Below are 24,021 nucleotides of genomic sequence, written 5' to 3' on the forward strand. Positions count from 1 at the left end.
AATGCCATCAGATTTTGATCCACCATACAATACCACGTGGAAAGCATCTGATTGGCAATGGCTTCATTTTTTCAGAATGGCAATAATCACAAACACACTGTTTTTTAGAATTGTACAGACTTTGTTTTTGTCTTGTATACTGTATTTCTATGTATGTTTGAACATGTTTCAATAAACTTCTGCATCTATTTCCCATTTTTCTAAAGAAATGAGGGTGGCTCCAGACTTTTGCACAGTACTATAAGCACATTTTACTGTTATTCAATAATTGCAGCTTCACAGCTCTTGTCATTCATCTATCCATAAGGCAGCATTGAGATAACCATTAAAACTTTTACTGCTTGTACATCCTAAAGGTCTTAAAAGGTAATGAGCACTAACCTTTTTAGAGGTTATTCTGATTGATTTGGTATCTCTAATGATCCTTGTAAATATTGTGGCATCACAGCCCACACTTCCTGAGGAGAGCAGCAGCTCAGGCGGGCGCCGTCATACCAAGATAAAGAGAAACAGTTTGTGGCTGATCTGCCAAGATAAAACTGTGTCCTCTCCCTCGTATAAAGTCTGTATTTTCTCTGTTGGTTCTTCTCTCTCGACAGCAGCTGTGCTCATCCCTCCACCTGCTCTCCTCCCCTTCTTTCTTTGCGCCGTCCTCCCTCCTCTTCCCCCCCAGCTGTCCTGTGGGATGTGATGATGCTCTGACAGGCTTGGCGTCTGTTCTTGGAGGTGCTGGTATTTTTGTGCCACAGCGGCGGGGGCTGGTACAAGAATAGTCCCGAAGTTGTAGTGTACAGTGTGGGGGTGGGATATGGGGAGAGCTGGGATGCTTTGAGAACTGTGAGATTTTAAGCCATTGTATAGACAGGAGGGAGACCAGGGAGGCTTGCGTAAGTTGGCTCACTGGGTGCAAATTTAGACTGGGTTTGCTCACGCATAAATTTGATGAGCAGTACTATCTCAGTCGTCAGAGCTGCGGTATTTTAAGATGTGAGTGTATTCTGGCATGGGGCGTGGGGCATATTTATTGTGTGTTTATTTACAAGTCTTGGAGAGTGACGGCTGATGATTTGAGAGGCAAATATCAGCATTTGCATCTACATTATGCACCTCTCCCCTTTCCGTTCCTCTTCCTGTTGTTGCTATTTATTTTCTAAATGGCAGACTGCTATAGATGGTTGTCCAGGTGTTTCACAGTCAGTGACTCTGGCACAGAAATAATGAGGTGATGTAACATCTCACTCAGACTCCCTTTTTATTGCACCTTCACTTCAGACAGCAACATTATATCTTTCAAGTGAATTTATAGATTTTTAGCTTTTCTCTTTTTTCGCTTTTTCTCTTTTTTTTTATTGATTTCCGTGTGTAGGTGTCTGTTTGGATTTTGTTTGGACAGTAAAATTTAAATTCTTTGCTTCACCGTGTTTATAAAAGTCTTTTTTATGTGAGGTAACTTAAGGTCAGAAAGTGCTTTAGGGATTTATAAGAGAAAAGGTTCATGCCATACAAAGAAACTGGAATCCAGCTTTTCAATAAAACTGGTATTAAACAAACTAGGTGTTTTCCTTACAATTTATTTAAATTAGTGGCCTTTTACTCGTTACCAGGTTAATCAAACACTGTCAGTTGTAATGCTACAGACAATGAAAGGTCAGCACCAAATCAAGCAGTGGAGTGTTGTTGAAATAACATCAAATACCTGACAACCACTTCTCATGCTATTATTTGCATACAGAATATTGCTTCCTCTTATCCACCTGTGGGCATTAGACTTTATCCATAACAAACCAGTTCAGGGTCCCAGGAGGAACTCAGCAGGCACAGGGCAAGAGGCGGTCTACACTGTGGACATCACGCAGCGAGACAGACAAGCATTCACACTCACATCCACGCCTACAGCCAGTTTAGAATCACCAATTAAGCTAACATGCAAGTCTATGGCACAGGGAAACACAGGGCCACAACATAATTAATTCACCTGTGCTTTCAGCAATGTGACAGAAGCAAACAAAAAAACTTTCATCTGGAAGATCTATGAAGATCCTCAGATAAGTTAGACTACCAGTGGCAAAGCAAAATGTACTTTTTTAGGTGGGCAAAATCTGAGAATGTGAGTAGATATCTATATATTTTTGATTTACTCTGAAGACACTGCGATTTTCATCAGGTTGTTGGGTAAGGTTGGATAAGAGATATTATAGAGTGGAGGTGAATAGGTAGGGTTCATTTCTCAATACCAAGTACACAAAGTTCTGACTTGTGTACTTTCTACTTTGTACTCGTCAAGTTCAACTCCAGAGGGCAGACTCTCGAGGATCCAAGGCTGCAGCACAGCCATTCTGCATTTGGAAGAGCTGCCCAGCCTGGCCGGCTCAACTCTACTCTGCATTTTTAATGTTGATCATCACTGTAGCTGTAGCAATAGTGGAGGGCAGAGAGCTTACAGAAACCAATATAGATTCACTGGAGCAACAAGTCATTACCCTTTCATAGGGAATAGACATAGGCAATGAAGACACTGAGGCTTGTCAACCCCCCCACCCCCATAATAATGAGCTTTGTGAACAGAAAACAAGAACAAGCACTCTTAAAACAAAGACAAAAACCAAAAGGAACCAATGTGCACATCAATAGCAAGACAAGCACGTATACTGATGGGGCAAAACAAAATTCATTCAATGTGGACAGCAAACTGCAAGGTCCTCATCAAACTCAAAGGATCACCAGAAGAGGCAAGAGTTATGATCATCAAAGAAACAAATTTAAGCTATAAATCCAGGAACATTAATTGAAATACAGGCTCACCATGAGGTTGAACAAATTATTACATCCATGATTGATAGCTAAAATTGTCTGCTGACAATCTTTTATAGGAGTTACCTTTGAGAAACATTGAGAAACATTGAGAAACAAGCCACAGCTAACAGTGTCGACAACAACAACAATTTCAATACACCAAACATAAATCACAAGACTTGGAAAATGCAATTAATCCTGAGAATAATTTTTATAAAGGAGGGGGGGGGGTTATTTACATAGACAAAAAGTAAGTAAAATTATCCATGAAATGGTAAATCATCTAGTTCTTATGTAGCACTTTTCTACTCTGTCTGAGCACTCAAAGCACTTATACAGCATGTTTACATTTACCCCATTCACACAAGCACTTCCATAATTATTTAAGCAAAATGCTTTTTATTATCTAACATTCACACTCCAACGGTTGCGTTCGGAGAGCAACTTTGGGTCAAGTATTTTGCCGAAGGATACATTGGCATGCAACCTGGAGTAGCCAGGAATTGAACCGCTGACCTTTTGATCAGTAGGTGACCTGCTCTACCTCCTGAGCTACAGCCACCCCCTGTATGTCGCTGGCACTAGATAACATAAAGGAAGGTATGACCATTTAGATTGAAACTGAGAAGTCAAAAAATATACTAACTAGCTGTATCTACAGGACCCCAGGATCATGTATAAAATACGTATAAAAATGAGTCTCTATCCCTCAATCACATGTCCAACAAGAATTATATGGAAGTGCTACACTGATTGTTCATTTTAATCTATCCATCCATCCATCCATCTTCTTCTGCTTATCCAATTCATGGTTGTGGGGGGATGGAACATATCCCAGCTGCCAAAGGGCGAGAGGCAGGGTACACCCTGGACTGGTCACCAATCTGTCACAGGGCTAACACAGAGACACAGACAACCATTGATTCACACTCGCATTCACACCTATGGGCAATTTAGAATCACTAATTAACCATGGAGATCCAGAGCGAACACACAAACTCCACACTGAAAGACCCAGCCAGATTGTGGATTAGAACAATAGGCAACAGTGCTGCCACCGTGCTGCCCACACTACTGAATGTTAATTTTAATAATGCTTTTAAATAACTGCCCAAATAATTTCAAGATTGTTGTCAAGTGTCAAGATTTGCTTCTAGAAAGACTTTGGTAATGTGTAAATATGAAAATCAAGGTTAAAATGTGTAATGTGTAATCCTGTTTTTCCCATTCAGATGACTCCTCAGGACTTGCCTTGCTTTCTGCAGGTACTTGGTGGTTGCAGCTTTGCTAGTGGCCTCTTCATGGTTCCCATTTGCTTGTGGGATTCCAAGGTACTTGTAGCTGTCCTCGATATCTGCAATGTTGCCTTCTAGTAGTGCCATCCTCTCAGTTCTGACTACCTTCCCTCTCTTTGTTACCATCCGACTATACTTCTCCAGTCCAAATGACATTCCGATGTCATTGCTGTAGATCCTAGTGGTGTGGATCAGTGAATCAATGTCTTGTTCACTCCTGGCATATAGCTTGATGTCATCCATGTTAAGGAGGTGGCTGATGTTTGCTCCATTCTATAGTCAGTATCCGTAAAATGTCTTGTTGATGATCTGGCTGAGGGGGTTTAGGCCTATGCAGGACAGTGGAGACAAAACATCTCCCTGGTAAATCCTACACTGAGTGGTGACTTGTGCAATTGGCATGAAGTTGACCTCTAGTGTTGTTTTCCACATCCCCATTGAGTTCCTGATGAAGGCTCTTATGGTCCTGTTGGTCTTGTACAATTCTAAGCATTCCAGGTGGTGCACTGGTTGGTCAGTCTGGTCTTACAGTCTTGAGTGACTGCTCTGTCTACTGGTAGTAGACTACCAGTTTTGCTCCTTTGGTGTTACTGCCAATTCATGTATTGAGCCATGTGCCTGTTCATCTTAGTCACTGACAGGAGCTTCCATGTTGTGCTGAGGCAGGTTATTTGCCAGTAGTTGGATGGGACTGGTCCCTTCTCTGGATCTTTGATCCATCAGTTAGCCATTCTGGGCGCACTCATGGAGTGCAGTTAACTTCTTTAGCCAGATTGTTTGAATCGCCTAAAGGCCTGGTGCTGTCCAGTTTTTCATATTTGAGACTCTTTCTTGAATGTCTGCCATTGTGATGGTTACTGGATGCTGATAAGGGAGGTAGATCCACTAGCCACTGAGCATTGTTGTTATGTGTTGCATCCTTCTCCCATATGCTCTTCCAGTATTGCTCTGTTTCCAGCCTTGGTGAAGGGGGCTGTTCTCATATTGTTCTCCTGCCACTGAGAGTACACATCTCATTTCGCTTCTATCTTCTATTTCTCTTCAAGCAATTAGCCAAGGCACTGAGTCCTTCCTCAGCAGTTTCTAAGGTATGGAGGCTAACTTCCATCAACTTCCTTGATCACCATGGAGGGTAACACTCTTTGCAGTTGTTATAGCCAAGCATCTCAAGTAATCGGCCATGGAGGGTCCAGCTTAGCCACGATCTTGTCTTTCAGCTCAACAGTTCTCGGTACTCTGTTCTTGGTATACACACGTACGCACGCACGCAGGCAGGCATGCAGGCATGCAGGCACGCACGCAGGCATGCAGGCATGCAGGCATGCAGGCATGCAGGCACGCACGCAGGCATGCAGGCACGCACGCACGCACGCACACTTCATTAAGTTTTTGATTAATTCAAGCTGGTAAGTGAAGAACTTACAGAAGTTATGAGTTAACTCTTGCACCCTGAATTAGCATTTCATTTACTTGAGCGTAATTAAATATTCTGAAATAGAATTGGTGAACAATTCAAATCAATACATCAATTGCTGCATTTTTCTGATACATTACTGACTATCTTGCCTTTTTCTCAGCAGTATACTATCTTTTTAGTCTATCTGATGTTCTTCAGAGTGGAGATCACAGCCAGAACTCAGCTTTGCATTTAAAAATATCAGTTTTCTCAAAAGAAACCCTTCAGACTGGCTGTTATTGTTGTACATACTCTCCAGCAAGAATTTTAGTTTGTTTTGTAATGTTCTTTTTTTTTTTTAATGATTATCAGTGTTTAGATTTAGCATGATGATTTAAATAATGTAAAATTACAGTATACATGTGTCATTATGTGCCAACAACTGTAACTAGCACACTAAAAGGAGACAAAAATGTAAACACTGCTCAATATGTGTGCACAGAGGAGAAAAAATGCAAACCTAAGCACCAAACTGCTTTCGTCAGCCGTTTGTGCCTGCGATAGTCGAATGCCCCGCGGCTAAAACACATTTGAAATTCTATTCATGACTCGAATACCGTAACACCACTGGGTGTTATGTTTAGCTTGTCTGTATACTCATCGTACGCAAATGTGGTTTTATGCAGCTCATAATCACTTACACAGTTTACATAAAGGTTTTTGGTCGGTTAAGAAATATGTTGAGGCATAGCGAAGTTATTTTTACTAACCTGAAGTAGAAGAATAAACTTGTTTTTATGTGATTTTCTGTGGAAAATGCAGATAATACAATGTAACACTAGCTGTACAGAGAGTGAATCTAGAGTCAAATGGAGCTCAATCTTTTACTCAGCTGTTTATAAGCCACTGGATGGATGGATGGATGGATGGATGGATGGATGGATGGATGGATGGATGGATGGATGGATGCTTGATTGATTGATAGATAGATTGATAGATTATCTATCTATCAATCTATCAGATAGATAGATAGATAGATAGATAGATAGATAGATAGATAGATAGATAGATAGATAGATAGATAGATAGATAGATAGATAGATAGATAGATAGATAGATAGATAGATAGATAGATAGATAGATAGATAGATAGATGTGAATTTGAAGGTGATGCCAAATGTTCCTACAAATGTTTCAGCTGTTGACAAGCAGATGCTGGAAACTGCCGAGCAAATGGGGTGAGTGACGGGGAGTGAGCATGCAGAGAAGAGGAGAGGGATAAGGCGAGGAGCAGAAGAGCAAAAGGAAAGGGTGAGGAGCAGAGGGTGAGCAGTGTGTGGGCAGAGAAGGCCGGTAAGGTGAGGGTGATGACGGGGACACATGCAGGTTCGTATCTTCCTGACGTGTGCAGTGTACACACAGTCCTCTCTTCTGCCCCCATATCTTTTTCTCTCACCATGCATTGGATCCCACCCTCCATCAATCCCTCTTCCTCACCCACTCACTCCCTTTATTCCTACCTATTACTGGTCCCTGAAAAAAAAAAAATAGGGCAGCCATTATGTAAGGAAGAGAGAAGAAGTGGGGAGGGGGGTGACTGTGAGCTGAGGGAAAAAAAAAGGTTGAAACAAAGCCTTCTGGATAGAAACAAGCAATCACTGTGAGAATGAGTAGGGGGAATAATGAAGTTGGCATCCGAGCTCTTCATGCAGGTAAAAGACATGTTCAGATTCACAAAAACAATGAGAAAGCAAAACAATGTAAACCACAGCATAATAAATAAATGTCCTCCTTGGAAAAGGGTCAGATTATAGAAAGCCAGTCAGTATGTTAATTATATGTAGACAGTAAACTGGATTTGCAGACTTACTACAACAATTCTTTACTTTGTAAGCTTTTTAGTACAGTACACGCTTTGTGTGTCTTGTAGGTTACTGGATTACAAATGCTGCAGTTGCTAAAACATACTTATAGGTTTCATCATATTAAAGCTGACAGCCAGCACCTTAAGGAGTTTGGATTCATTTCAAACAAAGCAAACCTGTCTTGATAAAATCTGCACTGGGAAATGACAGTCTCCTCCGATGTGATGTCTTTTTGCAGAGGACATTTGGCAAAAGCAGAAAAAGCCCAGTCATGAATAATAAAATTAATGACGGTTGAATTCCATTTCGCTGGTTCAGTTTTATTGTCATCTTATTGCTCCGCAAGCTGGAGTCAAACCATCACGGTTTACTGGGACACAGGGATCTAAGAAATAACACTTCTGCTTTTCCCACCATGTCAAAGTATGTGCTGTGAGAGAGAAAGTGGACATATATATTAAACACAGGGGATGTAGGAAATGTTAAGTATAAATATGATAAAACTCTAAGTTCAGTGACTCAGCGCTGTATTTAACAACAGTATTTAAGCACACTGTTGAGGCACACTTTGAGCTACTTTCCCCCTCTGATCTCATCATCTCTCTCTCTCTCTCTCACCCTCTTGCTCTTGTCCCTCCCTCTTTCTGGCTCTTTGCCTCTCTGACTGGCAGCGAGCCTGTTGAAAGTAGGCTAGGATTGACGCGCTGCTTGTGTCTGAGTCACAGGGAGCTGTGGAATACTGAAACCCACTGATTGCATTTAACTTTAGGCATCCGACTCCCATGCAGCGCATGATACAATAGAGCCATCCACTCTTGTTTCTGTGCCTCAATGCTGACGTTTATGGCTGCACTTACAGCAGGAATTTTTTATTTTATTTTTTTTTAAATTGGTATGACGCTGTGTACAATTGCACACATAGATATTTAGATGCATTACCAATACACGTACAAAGTAAAGTCACTCACAACATATCACGACAACACTAAAGTGGCATTATCCTTGTTGTGGCTGCAGAACAATGGATTTTGGATGATGTATCAAACAAAATTAAGAGCCAAAATTAATTAAAAAAAAAAAGGATCCAAACTGAAACAAAAAAAAGCCACAAATAATCAAAATTTTCTGCCATAGCATATTAACCTCTCTCACACATGGCTGTCAAGCATCTCTTTAATTTATGCTTTATCATCAAGTGATATCAAGGGCCTGTTTTCAGGAGGTCAGTCGTGTCATGGTCAACCATAGCCTTACTTACCTGCTTAACACAGAGGAAAACAAGTATATGAAGCCTGATACAACTGGGCCAGATAAACTACAATGACGTGAGAAAATTTTTGTCTCAGAAGAGTCTGCAACCAAGGCTGTGACGCATGCAAAGTCGAATGTTTTACCTTCTCCACATACCACTCTAAATCATCGCTGTGCGTGTGTGCCGTGCAAACTCACAAGTCTGTTACTTATCTAATGAGCCACAAGGATTACACCATATAAACACAAGACATAAACAGGACAAAGGCGAGCAGCGGTGGAGATGTGTGCCAGAGATGGGAACGAGAAAGACTGGAAAAGGCGCAAGTGTAAATAATGTAACCGGCTCTGCACACACGGATGTCAAAGAGGTCATGGGAAATTTCCTATTCAGTTAACATTAACTTCATGAAATAAACTGTTCATTGTGGGTTCCCTGTGGGATTATATTGTGTATCTAAAGCAAAAACTGCGACTGTAACATCTGCAGACAATCAGGCAATCGTTTACCAGCAAACATAAACGTGAACTAAAACAAAAGCCAAACAAATGTAGTTAAGACGAATCAGACACAACCAGAGTCTGAAAAACAACATGAATACTACAGAGAGTCAGGGGAAGGTGGAGGCTAACGCTGAGGTAATCTTTGGCTCTCGCAAGAAAAACAACAGGTTCTTACCTCTGCTCGTAAGATACACAAGACAGTCAGCTGTAGTACTGCCCTTTTCCCCTAATAACATGGAGAAAACTCTACAAATCTTATTCATTTATTATACTCTTTTCACACCATCACTGGGAGAATACACCAGCTAGTATGGAAGGCAAAGGCAGGATGGAAGTACAAAATAACATGACTTTTACAACATTGTAACTCGAACACTCAAATCTGCTGTAGATAACAAGCTCTCCCCAAACTTCGGATTTATTGCAGGTATTTGGCATCAGTCCTTAACTTGTACTTCTGATTCACGAATTTGACACTAAAAATGCCATAATAATAAAGAAAATCTGTTAACATTTAATATCTGAAAACAGGCAGGCGAGGAACGCGTGCGCCTTTGCAGAAATACGATTAAAGTTCAAAAGTTTATGGTTTAATCTTGACTCAAATATTAATAAATGCCGGGCTCTACGCTTTTAATTTCACCTCAAGTATTTCAGTTAATGCAATATACACAGGCCATGTTTACATAGGTGTGGAGGGAGACAGTCAACGTTGCCAAGAAAGAATTATTGCTGGATTTAGACGACATGTGTTTTAAAGCAGCCGCAGAGACAGGCCTGAAACCCACCTTACAGATCATGTAAGAATGAGCTTCAGGGGTTTTTACCCAAAAGCTGACCTGAAAGACAAGTCAAGCACAGTTTTCCTCATAAACAGTCCTCATATCAGTTTAATTTTCGAGGCACCGATTGAGCTGGGAGACAGAATGCAGTGAAGATGAGGAAGTAAACTGTTGAGTGGCCGAGAGAAAAGCTGTGGCATAAGAGTACGAGACGCTTTGGTTGGCTGGGGGAGAGAAGACCGATCAAATTTCTGCCAGTGAGGTGGGGGAAGCCTGTGAGAGTTATGCAATGTTGTTGGGATATGGAGCCAGAAAGGGGTGTAAACAACACTGCACTCAAGTGGGATAGGCCTAATCGTTGCCTGGTAACAAGTATTTTGGGCCAGACCAAGCAAACATGGCCCGCCTTCCAAAAGGAAACAGGGGCTGGCCTCATGAGCGCAGTTCAAGTTAGTGGCTTCCCGAAAATACGCTAAGAGACAGGGGCAAGCAAAACAAAGCACGTCAGGGGCATTAGACAACACCAGCCACTTTCTATTTTTTTTTTTTTAACCTGGTTTGATGGAGTCTAGACCACCACAAGTTGTAAACAAACAAGTTGCAGTCTCACTGAAAACCTCTACACTGTTTAAGTCTAGCCATGACTAATGATTTAGGCCCATAACACGTGTGAAGAAACTTATGAAAATACTTCAGCATTGTCTGTTTCAGGACACACCTACTGATTTGTACAACCTTTTAAATACAACAGTACCCAGTGATTAGTACACCTGGCAAACTGCTGCTACTCACTGATAGTGTTGCTGTTTGAATTATAAACGATATGATCCAAGCAACTATTGATGTTGAGTGGATTACCCTTAAATCACTGGAATTACGTTTAATGAGCTGTTTTAAAACATGTGCATAATTAATCACTTCTAAAGGTGCAGGAGTAATTACAGCCCCCCCCCCCCCCCCCCACACACACACACACACAAGACATTAGGGGGCTTTGTGTAACAGCGTGTTTATTGCGTGGAATGAAAACTGACAGCATACCAACTGCAGATTTACAACACAACGATTAACACCAAGAGGCGTCCTGGCGCGCGTGCACTCGCGATTTTCATATTTATTTTTTTACAGGCGACCCCTCGGACGGGATCACGGCTAGTTTAGAGTCATCTTCTCCCGTAACTGCCTGAAGGTACGCCGCACGGGGGAAAAAGGAAAACCCGTCGCTAACGGTTAAAAGTACGCTGAAACAGCAGCAGTCTTCGCAGTACTCGCTGCTCCTCTCTGCTGCTGCTGCTGCTCCTCTCTGCTGCTCTGCGCTGCGCACAAAAAAATCCGGAAGCCATATTGTGTGCGGCTGCTGTCTTGTCACTCAGAGCCGGTTGCCACAGAAACTGGTTGCTAAGCGGCATAACAAAAAAGACCAAATTTATACGTGCTTGCGTCAGAGGCAACGGCGTATCCATGGCGACGCAACGCTACACACATTCAGCAAAACCCGTGGATAGCACATGCCCCCCCCCCCCGCCTCGTTTTAGCACAAAGTGTCTCTTTTTAGCTGCTTGTTTTAGAGATTACGAGCGGCACTGACAGTAAACATATCTTCTCCTGTCGCTGTATTTTTAATCAGCGTACATGTTGTGTTAAAATAGTGGCGTATCATAGTCGGCAGTTATTTGTTTCCTCGTGAATGTGGGCTGATTCTCCTGCGTTATCAGCCGTTCACCTCAATAATTCCCCATCAGGAACAACTTACATAGACGGAGTTAGTCATCCCGGTTCAGCCGCACAGCACCGGTAGCGGCAGTCCGGATGGGACACAGCGTCCTCCGTGGATCCTCGTCTCTGACGTTGTTGCGGCGCTGACTAATAACTCGTTATCCCCAACTCTTCCCTTTTTGCTCACGCCTTTTCACACACCGACTGTATAGCTGTAGCCTTGTCTCAGCAGCCTGCCCGCCCAGTGACACTGTGTGACATCACAAACAGAAAACGTGGGCCTTGTGTTTCAGATTTTCATTCATGATTTAACACCCCATCTTCTCGCATTTGGCCCGTAGAGCGGCGACCCCCCTCCCCTCCCCTCCCCTCCCCCAAACCAATGCCAAACTCCCACCTGCCACATTCCCACTGCTGTCCGTATGTAGGCTCTAATAATGAATCACTTTGTGCTCGTCCCGGTGATGTTTGCAATGACAGGCACCGATTTCCGTCACTGCTGCCCACTGTACATGTCAGAATTACACTTCTGTTTACCAGCTAATGTTTATTTTTCTTCTTTTTCAGGAGGAGGACAGGGGTGTGAGTAAGACTGATGCTAACACTCTGAGTGCTCTCCGAGTGTCCTGCCCACACTCAAATCCATAACAGATTAAGTGTATACTTTCTGACAGGTCATTTCTCAAAGTGCAGTAAATCCTCACTTGGCGTTGTACCTGCCTTCAGGTTTGGGGAGTGTTCAGGCAGACAGAAAGGGAGGCTTTCCTCTCATTAAACGTTAAGCTCACAAGCGCAGAGGATTCATCCCGAGGGCGTGCCCTGAGAAACTTTTCAGCAGGATTTCCCTCGCATGTTGACGGGATTCCGTCTTCACTGTGAGTATTGCATAACTAATCCACTGCATTTCTTCTGGTGTTTTCTAGGTTATTTATTCCAGTTACAATACCTAAAGAATGTGTATTATTTTCACCTAAACCTATAATAGACTAATCACAATTAGGATGAAGTCAGTACAACCCTTCCCAAGCGACTACAGATATAGGCATTACAGGAATATTATAATCTGTTATGTACTGCTATGACTAAAAAAATGTCCCAATCACAAACACACGCATAGTCCTAAATAGATTCTTTCCATATTTATCACCCCCGAGCTTCTTAAAATTTCCTCTCAGAAATTGTCAGACGGTGAGAAATATCTCGGGCCTGTGATATTACCAAAAAAAAAAAAAAGTCTATTATTATCCGTCGACGAGGTGAGCTTCTGGTCCATTTTAGCGGCAGAGGGAATCCCTCAACGTCACCAAGGATACCAAACACAACATCAAGCACAAATATGGGCATGTACGTCAGCGGAACTCCGAGGCGGGACTAGTTGGTTGAAATGTCTTGGTTCTACTCTGGGCTTCATTCATAAGACAAGATCTGCTACTGTGCACCGTAACATAGCAAACGTCCTCCGGCGAACGGACTTTATGGATGTATATTTGCACGTTTGATAAGCTCGGATAACAGAAAGCACTGCGAGGATTTAACGCTGAACCGGGAGAACTTCTTCACAGACTGAACTGTTAGACCGTCCGCCCGCCCCCCTCTAAACGCGGGGAGCTGGATTAAGATTCTTCATGCAACTTTTTTGGAAAGAGACCAGGAGCATTTCACCGGGGAATAGAAACAAGACTTACAGCGGTAAGAAACGTTTCACTTTATGTTGCTGAGCGCTCATACAACGGGAGGTTAACTTGAGATGAAAACTCGCTTAAAGCGCACTGTTTTAAAGTAGGATGGAAACATCTGTCTGCTCCATACGTCTTCATATGAGATGCTTAAAGACAGTTTTCCTTACTGACATCATTGTAAACATATAAAACATGCTGCTGCAGGCTACTTATTAAGAGTCTTTCATCATTTTTCAGAGAATAGCCTAATTTTAAACCAACATCAGCTGGCTTTGGTTAAGTGCACAGGGTTTAACGTCAGCCGTTCTCTCCATACAGTACCTCTCCTCCTTTAGTAACCCTCTTGTGTGTGCCGCTGCCCTGCCGCTGCAGGTGACATCGCTCTCTCTCCGGTAACTGCAGGTGACATCGCTCTCTCCTGTAACTGCAGGTAACATCGCTCTCTCTCCGGTAACTACAGGTCCCGCGTTCTCTTTCGGCCCCTCCGGGGAGATGTACCAAGGATTTCCCGGCGACCCAGACAGCGGTTCCCGTGGAAGCTCGTCTCCATCCATAGAGTCTCAGTACCTTTCCTCCGTGGACTCCTTTGGGAGCCCGCCGACCACCAGTGCTCCACAGGTAAGCTCCATTCAACAGCCTGACAATAAAGTGACAACCAAAGACGGGAGACGTTATCCCGGCTCCTTATTTATTTAGTTAGAAATGCAGTACAGGACCCTACGTGCAATCAGTGCATATGAATCTACAGTTACATTAAGACACGTGCTATTGCTTAAACACATTGCATGTTGTGCGAGTTGCTTTAAGACATAGAACACAGTATTTTTTATAGCGTATGAACCAGTAGGCTTTGTCACAACCAATTCAGAAGACACAAGTCTTCCAAGTCAAGTCAGCAGACCTGCTGTATTCTGCCTCCCGGCACTCAGTAGCTGAATGCCTGGACGACTGGATGTCAATTCGCCGTTAGTGTGTGTGTTGACTGTAGCCCCGGCGGCGCCGCTGACAGCGTGCTCCGTGCGCAGCTCACCGCAGCGCGGCTCACACCGCTCTGGAACTCTCCGACGTAAGCGACGTAGTCCCGCCCCGCCCCTCCCCGCTTCTCTCCTTCCACTCGCTCCGCTCTCCTCTAGCCGTGACGTAAATACATGTTCTATTTTGGAGTGCTACGTCGCGTTGCCAAGGGGAACACCGGGGGTGTGACGGGGGAGGAGGAAGGAGGAGGAAGGGACGCCGCTCAACGAGAAGCGATTGGTAGAGGCGGTCGCTTTCAGAGCCGCCCGTCTAAATGTCTTAATACGCTTTCAGATGAATATTAATAAACGGCGATACTCCCCGAGTATGAAATATAAGCGTTAAGCGACAGATTTAAGCTTTCCGTGACTATTTTTAGACATAGGCGCATATGAAAACTTATTAGCCTACCTTTTAATTAACAGTTTCCAGTCTGTTTTCAGTTAAATAAAAAATTCTTCAACACCCTTTTAACTCGAAACACTTCTCTTGACCTATATCAGTACCTATAGCTGTTACCTTTCAACGTTGACTAAAACACGTTTTTGCTCCGACCTTTACAACGAATAACTCCAATGGCAGCTTCACGGGGTTTCCTCAAAAGTCACCTTCTCTTTTGTCAATCAGAGGGCACAGGTGGTTAAATGGATGGCAAGGTAGAGACAGGTCAGCAACTGAGGCAGAGACAACTTAATGTAAAGTATTTTTATACTCTGCTTAAACAACACCTGTCGGTTTTTACTTAAAAGCGTGTAACATTAGGTCTACTTAGACTTACTGGAGAGTAAGCTGTTAAAGTGCGGAGGTAGCTCTAACATGGTTTTTAGCATAATATCAGAGCAACCAGGGCTAGGTAATGTATAACGTCTGACCATTTAGTACCTATAACATTCATATCTTTGTGTATTTTAACACAGTATCATGTCAGTTAGTCTAACCCCTTTTATGTAACTATTAACATAATGGGTGCATACACATTAATTATGTCAATAGTCTCATTTCCTTCTGTGGCAGCCTGGCACCACTATTCCTAGTATATGATAGACACTACTGCCTCTACAGCTCTGTTGGTTTTTTATACTCAGCCATAGTCAATGCAGAGGGTTGTCAAACTGTGTTGTTGATCTGCAGTCAGATAACAATAGGCATACTTTAATGTGTAAATAGTTATTGATTGAAATGCAGAGCATTGTACAGAAATATATCATCACAGAGTTCCCTATATCACTACCTCTGTCACACTGCTTTGTTAATCCATGTCATGTATTTGCAGATTTTCAAGCATTTTACACTTCAAAGCAGATCTTTATTGCAACTGATTACAATTTCAGTATGTTTGTAATAGATTTACCCTTGAATGCAGCTTGTTACCCTACAATGGTTGGACGGAGGTTACACTAAGTGTAATAAAAATACCAAATTTTCTGCCTCTCTACATTGCTTTGCTCGTCTACTTTGACAAGGTTCATAAAACTTAATTGTTTGTATCGCCTCCTCAGGAGTGTGTGTCAGCAAGTGCTGGCTTGAGCATTGTGGGCAGCGGGCCAGGGACAAGTGGTGGAGGTGAGATGCCCGGTTCATTCGTGCCAACCGTCACTGCCATCACCACCAGTCAGGACCTGCAGTGGATGGTACAGCCAACCCTCATCTCATCCCAGGCCTCTGGACAGAGTGGTTCCACTGGGACCACAACCATGACCCAACCAGCATCACTGGTTGACCCATTTGATATGCCAGGTCCGAGTTATTCTTCGGGGTCTGGATTCACCCCTCCAAGTTCAGAGACTCCGGGGCCAGCAACCGGCCCCGTCCGTCAGTCCAGAACTCGGACCCGCCGTACACGAGAAGAGTCTGTGAGTGAAGATGGCGATGTTGGTGTGTTAGTAAGTTTGCGTGCTTGAATGGTTTGACTGTTGGCCCTCGCGTGTTACACATGCACTGCAGGTATATTGTTTACAAGGAAGCCAGTAAAGGTAATAGTGCTGTGTCTGTACTGTTAAGCAGTGGTGTGTGCTAACACTAGAGGGGTGGGGGTGGGTAATTAATTGGTGTACTTTCTGTCTGCTGTGGTATTTTGTTTTTTGCACAAAAAGAACTAAACAAGGAAAGGCTAGTTCACTGTTCAGGCCTGTGACAGAGGAGGGCGCACACAACATTTATCTGCCAACTGTGACTAGATTTAGTTTTATTTGGTGCTGTTTAGCAAAATTATTAATTTAATCATATATAAAAAAAACCAAGTGTTTTTATCCTAATCTGTGTTTTTCTTTATCATAGCTAACACCCGAGGAGGAGGAAAAGAGGCGCGTTCGCCGAGAGAGAAACAAGCTGGCTGCTGCCAAATGCCGAAATCGCAGACGAGAACTCACAGACAGACTGCAGTCGGTGAGCTTAACCCTTGTTCTAGCTGCCAGAATGAATGATGATGATAATTGCATACTTTATGTTACCTCCCATAGCACTGTGGGCTGGAGTAATAAATGCTTGCATGTGTGTACAAGAGAGAGGATTATGGTAATGGGGTGTTTAGCTGTGGTGAAGACAATTACAATCCTCAGAAAAGACTACAATACCTGTGGTGTTTATGGGCTAATTAACATGCTTTTCTATAAGCCACCTTACATAGATAGCTGTAGGGGAGGGAGGTATTTCTACTGCAACAGATGCATTCACCTCCATAAACACTAAAAAGGTTTGGTGGAACTAACGCTGCTTCCCTCTGTCTGCTGCACAACTTCTTTCCTTCTCTACCCATTTCACCCACCTTTGCCTTGTTCCCCTCTCCTTCATCCCCATGTTTTTTTTTCTTTTCTTTTTTTCCATCCTTTGTACCTACGCACAGGAGACAGATCTACTGGAGGAAGCAAAGGCAGAGCTGGAGGCAGAGATCTCAGAGCTACAGAAGGAGAAAGAGCGCTTGGAGTTTGTTCTGGTGGCTCACCAGGCAAACTGTAAGATCCCGTACCAGGACCAGACTCAGCAGGCCTCAGCACAGCTGCATCCAGTGCAGTCCCAGCTGCCTCCCCAGGCCTTACAACCTCCTGTCTCCATTGTGGGCTTGACTGTGAAGGAAGACTCTTTCTATCTGCCTCCTGCCTACACAGCCCATCCGGCCTCCACACATTCCCAGCCTCCGGTTCAGCAGCAGCAGCAGCAGCAGCAGCAGCAGCAGCAAGTCCAGCAGCAGCCCCAGCCTGGAATAATGCAGGAGGTAGAGTTTTCTAGTTCTTTTTATGGCTCAAGTGAGCTGGCACCTGGTGGGCCATGCCTTATGGCCAGCGACAGTGGTGGTGGTGGTGTTAACCATGACGATGCGGCCATTGGCAGCTACAACACCTCATACACATCTTCATTTGTGTTCACCTACCCAGAGGGAGCCTGCGGGGTCAGTGCCAACCAGCGGAACAGCAGTAGCGAGCAGTCGTCCGATTCTCTGAACTCGCCTTCTCTGCTGGCACTCTGACTGACCGACATACACACGAATACACATATTAGCACGCACACAGATTATTCTCGCTGGAAGTAGAGGCTGAAGGAAGTACATGCACAGTACCAATCAGTCTCATAGATTGAGGAAAAACAAAACCAACAACCAATCATTTATGTCTGATTGGATTAAAGTTTACACATTCTGAAATGCACCCTAATAAAGAGCCATACAAATAGTTGCACATTAGTTCTAACCTTTAGCATTCCATATATTTTAGTTTTGTATTAAACTTGCAACTGGACATTACAAGCGAATAAAAACTGGGTTACAAAACCAAGTCCATGTTGCCAATCTAAAGTTCTCTGATTTAACAGATTAATTCACAATGAATTCTCTTATGCTTGTACTCTCACTGAGTAACATACAACACAATCACGTTACACTCCAACAAGCACAAAAGCCCCCACCTTGTTCCCTCTGTCGGTTGCCCCTCTTCCAGTGCTCCCATCCTTTTCCATGCTTTTCTTCCTCTTGCTGAATGTATTTGTGCAAATCTGAAACAGGGACGAAGGACACTTTGTTCAGAGTCTCTTCTTGTTGGGAGACAGGCTGCCGAGCTCTCGCTCACCTCTAACTGTTCATCTGCTCGACTTCCCTCTGCTTCTTCATTCGCTGCTTGGACTTGGCAAGTTAAGGATCTGAGTATCACAGCCTCCACTTAATCTTGTGCTTTCTTTTCTCATTTTTTATATTTTTTAAAAAAATCTTCTGACGTCTGCCTACCTGCTGTGCGACCCATCTCTACCCATCTCTGTTTTCTCCTCTTCTGTCTCTTTCTCCTTCTCTCTGAAGTCTTCGACCCCCGAGAGCCCGAAGACCCCCTCCAGCCCTTGGGACCTTGAGTGAAAGCCGGCTCAACTAACATGTCCCCTTTGCACCCTGTCATACAAGGACATGGACGCAACCCCACCAAATGGAAGAACCTTTTCTTGGAGCACGTTGCTCAAATCCTTACAGTGAACAGCAGCTAAATACTCTGAACATGCACACAGATGTATAATCAATGAACACAAAAACACATGCACACAAAAAGAAAAAAAAAAAAAGCAAGATGGATGCCACTGTCTTCTGCTGAGCCATTTTTCATGTTGTCCACACAATGAAGATTAGACACACCTGTTGCGAGGATATAGAGAGACTTAGCAGGAATTGAGGAAGCAACCAAGGAAGGCTCTGAGGGAGTCTGGATAGAGGATGGCTCTCATCCTAATGATGGCTTTTTGTGACAAAAAGTAAAAAAACAAAACAAAGCAACAACAGCTTCTTCTCTTGCCAACTATGTGGAAGGGTGACCTCAGTAAAAACACCTCCATACCACAGAGCCTCATCGCCCTGGGCCTACATGCGTATATTCACACCATCGCTTTCAACAGCTGAAGATGTTTGCTGCAGCGCGCCAGCTCAGAGTTTTGCTCAGAATCATGCAGATGTGAACCGATGCCTTTATTTAGGGGAGACTTTTTTTTTTTTTTTGTAGTGATTCAGACAACCTCTAAACACTGGGCTCAGTGGTCTCTGTACTTCCTCTGATCTCTATAGCAGGGATGAGGTGGAGGTGCGTTTATTGTGAGTGCGTCCACTCTGAGGCACCTGGCCCGTTTATTTCTTTCTTTATTGAGGTTGATGGGGCCAGTGAGCACAAAAGCAAAACCTGGAAACAAAAGGGGAGAACGTGTGGGCTGTTGTTTTGGAGTTAAGCGTCCTTTCCTTTGCCTGTGAATTTGTAAAATTTGTTTGTTTTTTTTTTTTGTTTTTTCCCCTGTATGTTTGAGTGAGAATTGTTATATATTTTAATGTTTATATTTGTGTGTTTAATTGTTTTGCATTGACCTCCGCTTTCTCTTGTACTGTTACTGTTTATTATGTTCTGTCGTTTTAATCGGGAGATTTCCTCATAAATGTTCCTATTATAAATGCATTGTACACATTATCTTATTGTATTTTTTCATTTGGCAACTTTGGAGGCATCTTGTGCACTACTAAAAAAAAAAAAATCTTAATTGTAAGTCCATAACTATATACATAGATAAAGGTAACATGCATATATATATATAACTATATATACCATGATTGTAAAGTATGAATGTCTGTAGATCTAAATGGGATATTTTTGTCAATGAAGAACAAGATAAAATATGAAAATTAATATTTTTCTAAAGCAACAAAAAAAATTATATATATATATATATAATATTATAAAATTAAAGTACTGCCCTCAACATGAAGCACGATATCACTGCCTCTGTCAATGTGTATTTATGTTTTATAAAGAATATAAAGCACTATCCGAGTTACATTCAATGTATGTTTATAATGATGATGTTAGAAGGTTGTGGTAATGCCTTTGTTTAATTTTTTTTTTCCTCTGTGAGGTCTGTCCCAAAGCTACTGACACCTTAATGCCACTTGAGTCTTAGCAGAAAATGAGGGGGGGAGGGGGGGGGGGGACAAAAAAAGTGTGATTGAATGTCAATGCGCATATTAAAAGTATAAGTGTTCAGATGACCACATGACGACTAAACTGTTTTAATTTTAAGGACAAAGTATTTTATACCCGGTACAGGTTTCTGTCCAGTATAAACATATCATTCAGTAACATTCATATTTCCAGTAAAAGGTGTTTGAAGGATTACTGCAGTTTTAGCCTTGATTGATGGATGTTATCATGTTGAACTGTTGTACTCGACAATACATGTTGCTTGTCTGAGATCTGGAAAAAGAAAAAAAAAATTGTGATTGTATTTGCTGGATGAAAAGCTTTATTTTCAAATAATAAACCTTTATTCAAAAAAAATATATATATTTTTTTCCAGATTAATGGTATAAATGTTTGTTAAAATGTGGCTCTGGGTGTTCAGAAAATGGGCAGACCTCATCTTTTGTTTTGTTTTATAATGTTGAGTAAGGACTGTGTTTGTACAGATGTTGGAGATGCCTTTTTGATCTCTCTCCAAATGCAAATGTGATGAGAATATGTTCTGGTGTCAGAATAAGCATAAAACATATTCAGTAGTTCTCATGTACATAGATTTTTGTGGTGCTACTTATATTAGACTATAACGATGAGACCGTTGAGTGGTGAAAGGTTACACGTTGCTGTTGCTGAAGCTCCGGCCAAATGAAAACGCTGGCCGTCTCATCAGGACATCGTATTCTGAATGAAAGCTGATAACAGTGAATTTGATGCAGCTGAAGCTCTGAATACTCAGTAATAGTTTAATATCAACTGCTTGTTACATCTCTAAGTGTGATAGATAAACTCAGAGGGCCCTTGTACTGTACATGCACCCCACATTTACATCCCTGATCATCACACAACATATTTGACCAGTTCTTTAATCTAATTTCTTTGCTTCGATTTAATTGAAGCTGTTATTTTTATTTTGATAATTATAAGGTTACAATCACAAATGGGTTGCTCATAAATTGGAAAAGGTGACAGAAAGAAGGGAAGAAATATCCAGCTCTACGATGGCTATGACAGCATTAACTGAAAAAGAGCTCTCTTATTTTTCTATGATGAGGTGAATGTTTCTATGTATTTCTATTTTTCCACAATTCCCATATGCGCTCTGATTTCATGTTATTCCTCATGAAATGCAATATTATTATCCTCTTGGATGAACATAATGTAGCACATTACACAGTGATCGAACTGACTGCTACTATATGTCAAGTGTGATGATGTATTGCTTTAATTAACGCAATTTTCTTACAGTATTAAACATTATCCATATTGTTTAAAGAAACATCTAGTGTGAGACAATCTTCATAAAGAATTTATCATATATAAATATATATATATATATATATATAATTTTTTATTCATTCATTGATGATATACAAAGACTAGTAAAATTCATATGTTATAGAAAGCCACTACTTCTCAACATTTTGTCTTTGTAAGAAACCTTTATTTTTTTCTGTGAGTTAAAGTTACAATTTTGGAATATATGACATATATGGGTACAGAAGTGAAGGGTATAAAGGAAATGCAATGAACAATGTAATTAAGGACACATGGATGATTACAGAACTCGCTCACGAAGGTGCTCTGAAATCGAATGGTCTATTTGTTAGTGCATTTACTTCAACCTAATTTATTCTGTACATCGCAAAAATGTGCTGTTTACTTATTTCTACAACATTATTCTGATTTGTTTGTTTGTTTGTTTGTTTTTTAATCTTGAAGAGTACAAAAGTGTATGACATATTTTCCATGTCACTTTTGCGGTCTTTGCTCTATGAGCTCCTCTGTCCGTTATTCCACGGCTCTTTTTTGCCATCCTAAAAAGTTTACATGATAGAGTTTTTTTTTTTTTTTTCACTTTCTAGACTGCAAAAGCTGGGTGAGTGGTCTCCTTTAATGATGGTTTGGCCAAATGTTATTCATTTTTCCAGTTTATGAAGAATTACATAAATAAACAACATATTTTAAGGTGCAGGTCTCTCATTTTTCACTTATTTTGCTCTTTTTGAGCTCCTTTTAAGAATTACTTGAGTTGAGACTGCAGAAGTTCAGCAAGAAACTGAAGTGTATGTATCAGTTGTTTTTAAAGTGCAGTTTTTTTTTCTTTATATTGTATCCCGATGGTTATTTTCATACATTCCACAAAATGTAAAATAATAATAATAATATAAAAAATATGCCAGTTACAGTTCTTCAGAGATTAAACTATTATCAACTGTAAGATGTTGTTATGCCACTTTGCTGTCTATGCTATAGTTACACACAAAAAAAGTATGACAGTATATCCTTACATTCAGCAAGTAGGAACCAGATAACATTGCTGACTTTGATGATTGAAATAATTAACAAGTTACACATGCTGTTAAATTTTCAACTTACTCTGTTTAAATTCCTATAATTTTACAGATCGACATAGAGAGAAGAAAGCAATATGCTAAAGATTCACTAGCAAGTCTCACAATTAAATTACATTTTATTTTATTTGTATAGCCCACTATCACATAGAGGTTCAAAGAACTTCATAAAAACACATTAGAAAATGAGGTCATTTGCATGTTAAGAAACAACATAAATGTATAATCTGAGGTTAAAGTTGGATTTAGCTGGTGGGGGAACCCTAAGATGGGCTGCAACATTGTGAGCTTCAGTAGATTTTAGTTTGTGATCAGCTGACCTGCGCTGCTACTCAGATATTGATTGTGGATTTAGCCAGCTGAATTCAACAAGATAAAAGCAGATGTATCATGCACTACCATCCAGCCTCTAGACAGCATAAAGCTAGCATAAAAGGTAAACTTTAGCAAGTAAATTTAATCAGCATCATCACCTTAATTATATACATGTCTGCTACCCTTGATGTAACCCAACATTGACCACACAAATCACAGCCTGCTCTGCAGCAGTCCCATAGTGCATTACCACAGTCCTGCAAACTAACCACTTTAAACCGGACTAAACTGTCCAGTTTTTCATGCAACCTTTGAATAGCCCAAAATTATATTTCAATTTGTTTTGTAAGACATTTCACAAAAACACAATTCAGCAACAGATCAAATATCCAATGTAAAAAAAAAAAAAAAAATGTATTAGGATATTACAAGTAAGCAAAATGTCACTTTGTGAGCGGTTACCTTCTCCTGTCCTGTCTTTCTTACATCTTTGTCCATCTCTCGGTGTCACACATTAACATTTTTTTTCTTTCCCTGGGAAATACAGCAACTGTACATTTAGCTACCAAGACACAATATGTTACAAACTGCACAAAAAAAAACAAAAAAAAAATACGTTTGTTTGCTGATACCTGTGAGCTATTTGAAAATATGTATTTGAAATTGCCTGCTACTTTAAAAAGTTAATCTGTTTATACTGGCTGCTGTTCTGCTAGCTAGATATTGAAGTACCCCAAATGCAACTTTGCCATCTGCACCATGAACACATCACCAGAGGTGGCAAAGGTACAGACATTCTTAAGTTGAAGTACAAATATTTGTGTTAAAAATACTCAGGTAAAAGTCTTCTAACCTCTTTAACAAGTAAAAGTGAAAAAAGTACAGGCTCTGAAATGTACTCAAAGTAAAAAAAATTAAAAGTATCTCTTTGGAGGACATTTCTACCAGCTATTTTTGTGTAAAGCGAACTGAACCTGCTATATTAATATAATAATATAAAATATAATACATGAGAATACAAACGTTATTCCAATGTATTCAGCTTGAATCTGTTATGTATGACACAAGCTGGGAAAGGGAATTTATAAACGGCTCTA

General features: G+C 41.3%; 1 protein-coding gene across 5 annotated transcripts; it reads left to right on the plus strand.

Annotated features, from left to right (window-relative positions):
• Positions 1–12,972: 12,972 nt before the first annotated feature.
• fosb (FBJ murine osteosarcoma viral oncogene homolog B) lies at positions 12,973–20,579 on the plus strand. 5 transcript variants are annotated; one of them, XM_030743934.1, is made up of 6 exons: positions 12,973–13,291; positions 13,712–13,899; positions 15,795–16,178; positions 16,573–16,680; positions 17,138–17,506; positions 18,578–20,579. In XM_030743934.1, the coding sequence occupies exons 1-6, from the start codon at positions 13,228–13,230 to the stop codon at positions 18,629–18,631; spliced, it is 1,167 nt and encodes a 388-aa protein (XP_030599794.1). In that variant the 5' UTR covers positions 12,973–13,227; the 3' UTR covers positions 18,632–20,579. The 5 variants fall into 5 exon arrangements, with proteins under 5 accessions (XP_030599794.1, XP_030599792.1, XP_030599793.1 ...); XM_030743933.1 differs by having other exon boundaries at positions 12,975–13,291; positions 17,667–20,579; XM_030743932.1 differs by having other exon boundaries at positions 12,974–13,291; positions 15,795–16,148; positions 17,138–20,579.
• Positions 20,580–24,021: the final 3,442 nt, after the last annotated feature.

The sequence above is a fragment of the Archocentrus centrarchus genome, chromosome 13 (assembly GCF_007364275.1).
Source record: "Archocentrus centrarchus isolate MPI-CPG fArcCen1 chromosome 13, fArcCen1, whole genome shotgun sequence".
Lineage (NCBI taxonomy): Eukaryota > Metazoa > Chordata > Actinopteri > Cichliformes > Cichlidae > Archocentrus > Archocentrus centrarchus.

What these genes read in the sequence shown, in the direction of transcription:
- fosb (XM_030743930.1), top strand. Translation starts at nt 13,228, where the DNA reads ATGCAACTTTTTTGGAAAGAGACCAGGAGCATTTCACCGGGGAATAGA. An exon ending in TAGAAACAAGACTTACAGCG is followed by an intron (nt 13,292 to 13,711) that starts GTAAGAAACGTT and finishes CTGTAACTGCAG; the next exon opens with GTAACATCGCTCTCTCTCCG. An exon ending in CGACCACCAGTGCTCCACAG is followed by an intron (nt 13,900 to 15,794) that starts GTAAGCTCCATT and finishes TCGCCTCCTCAG; the next exon opens with GAGTGTGTGTCAGCAAGTGC.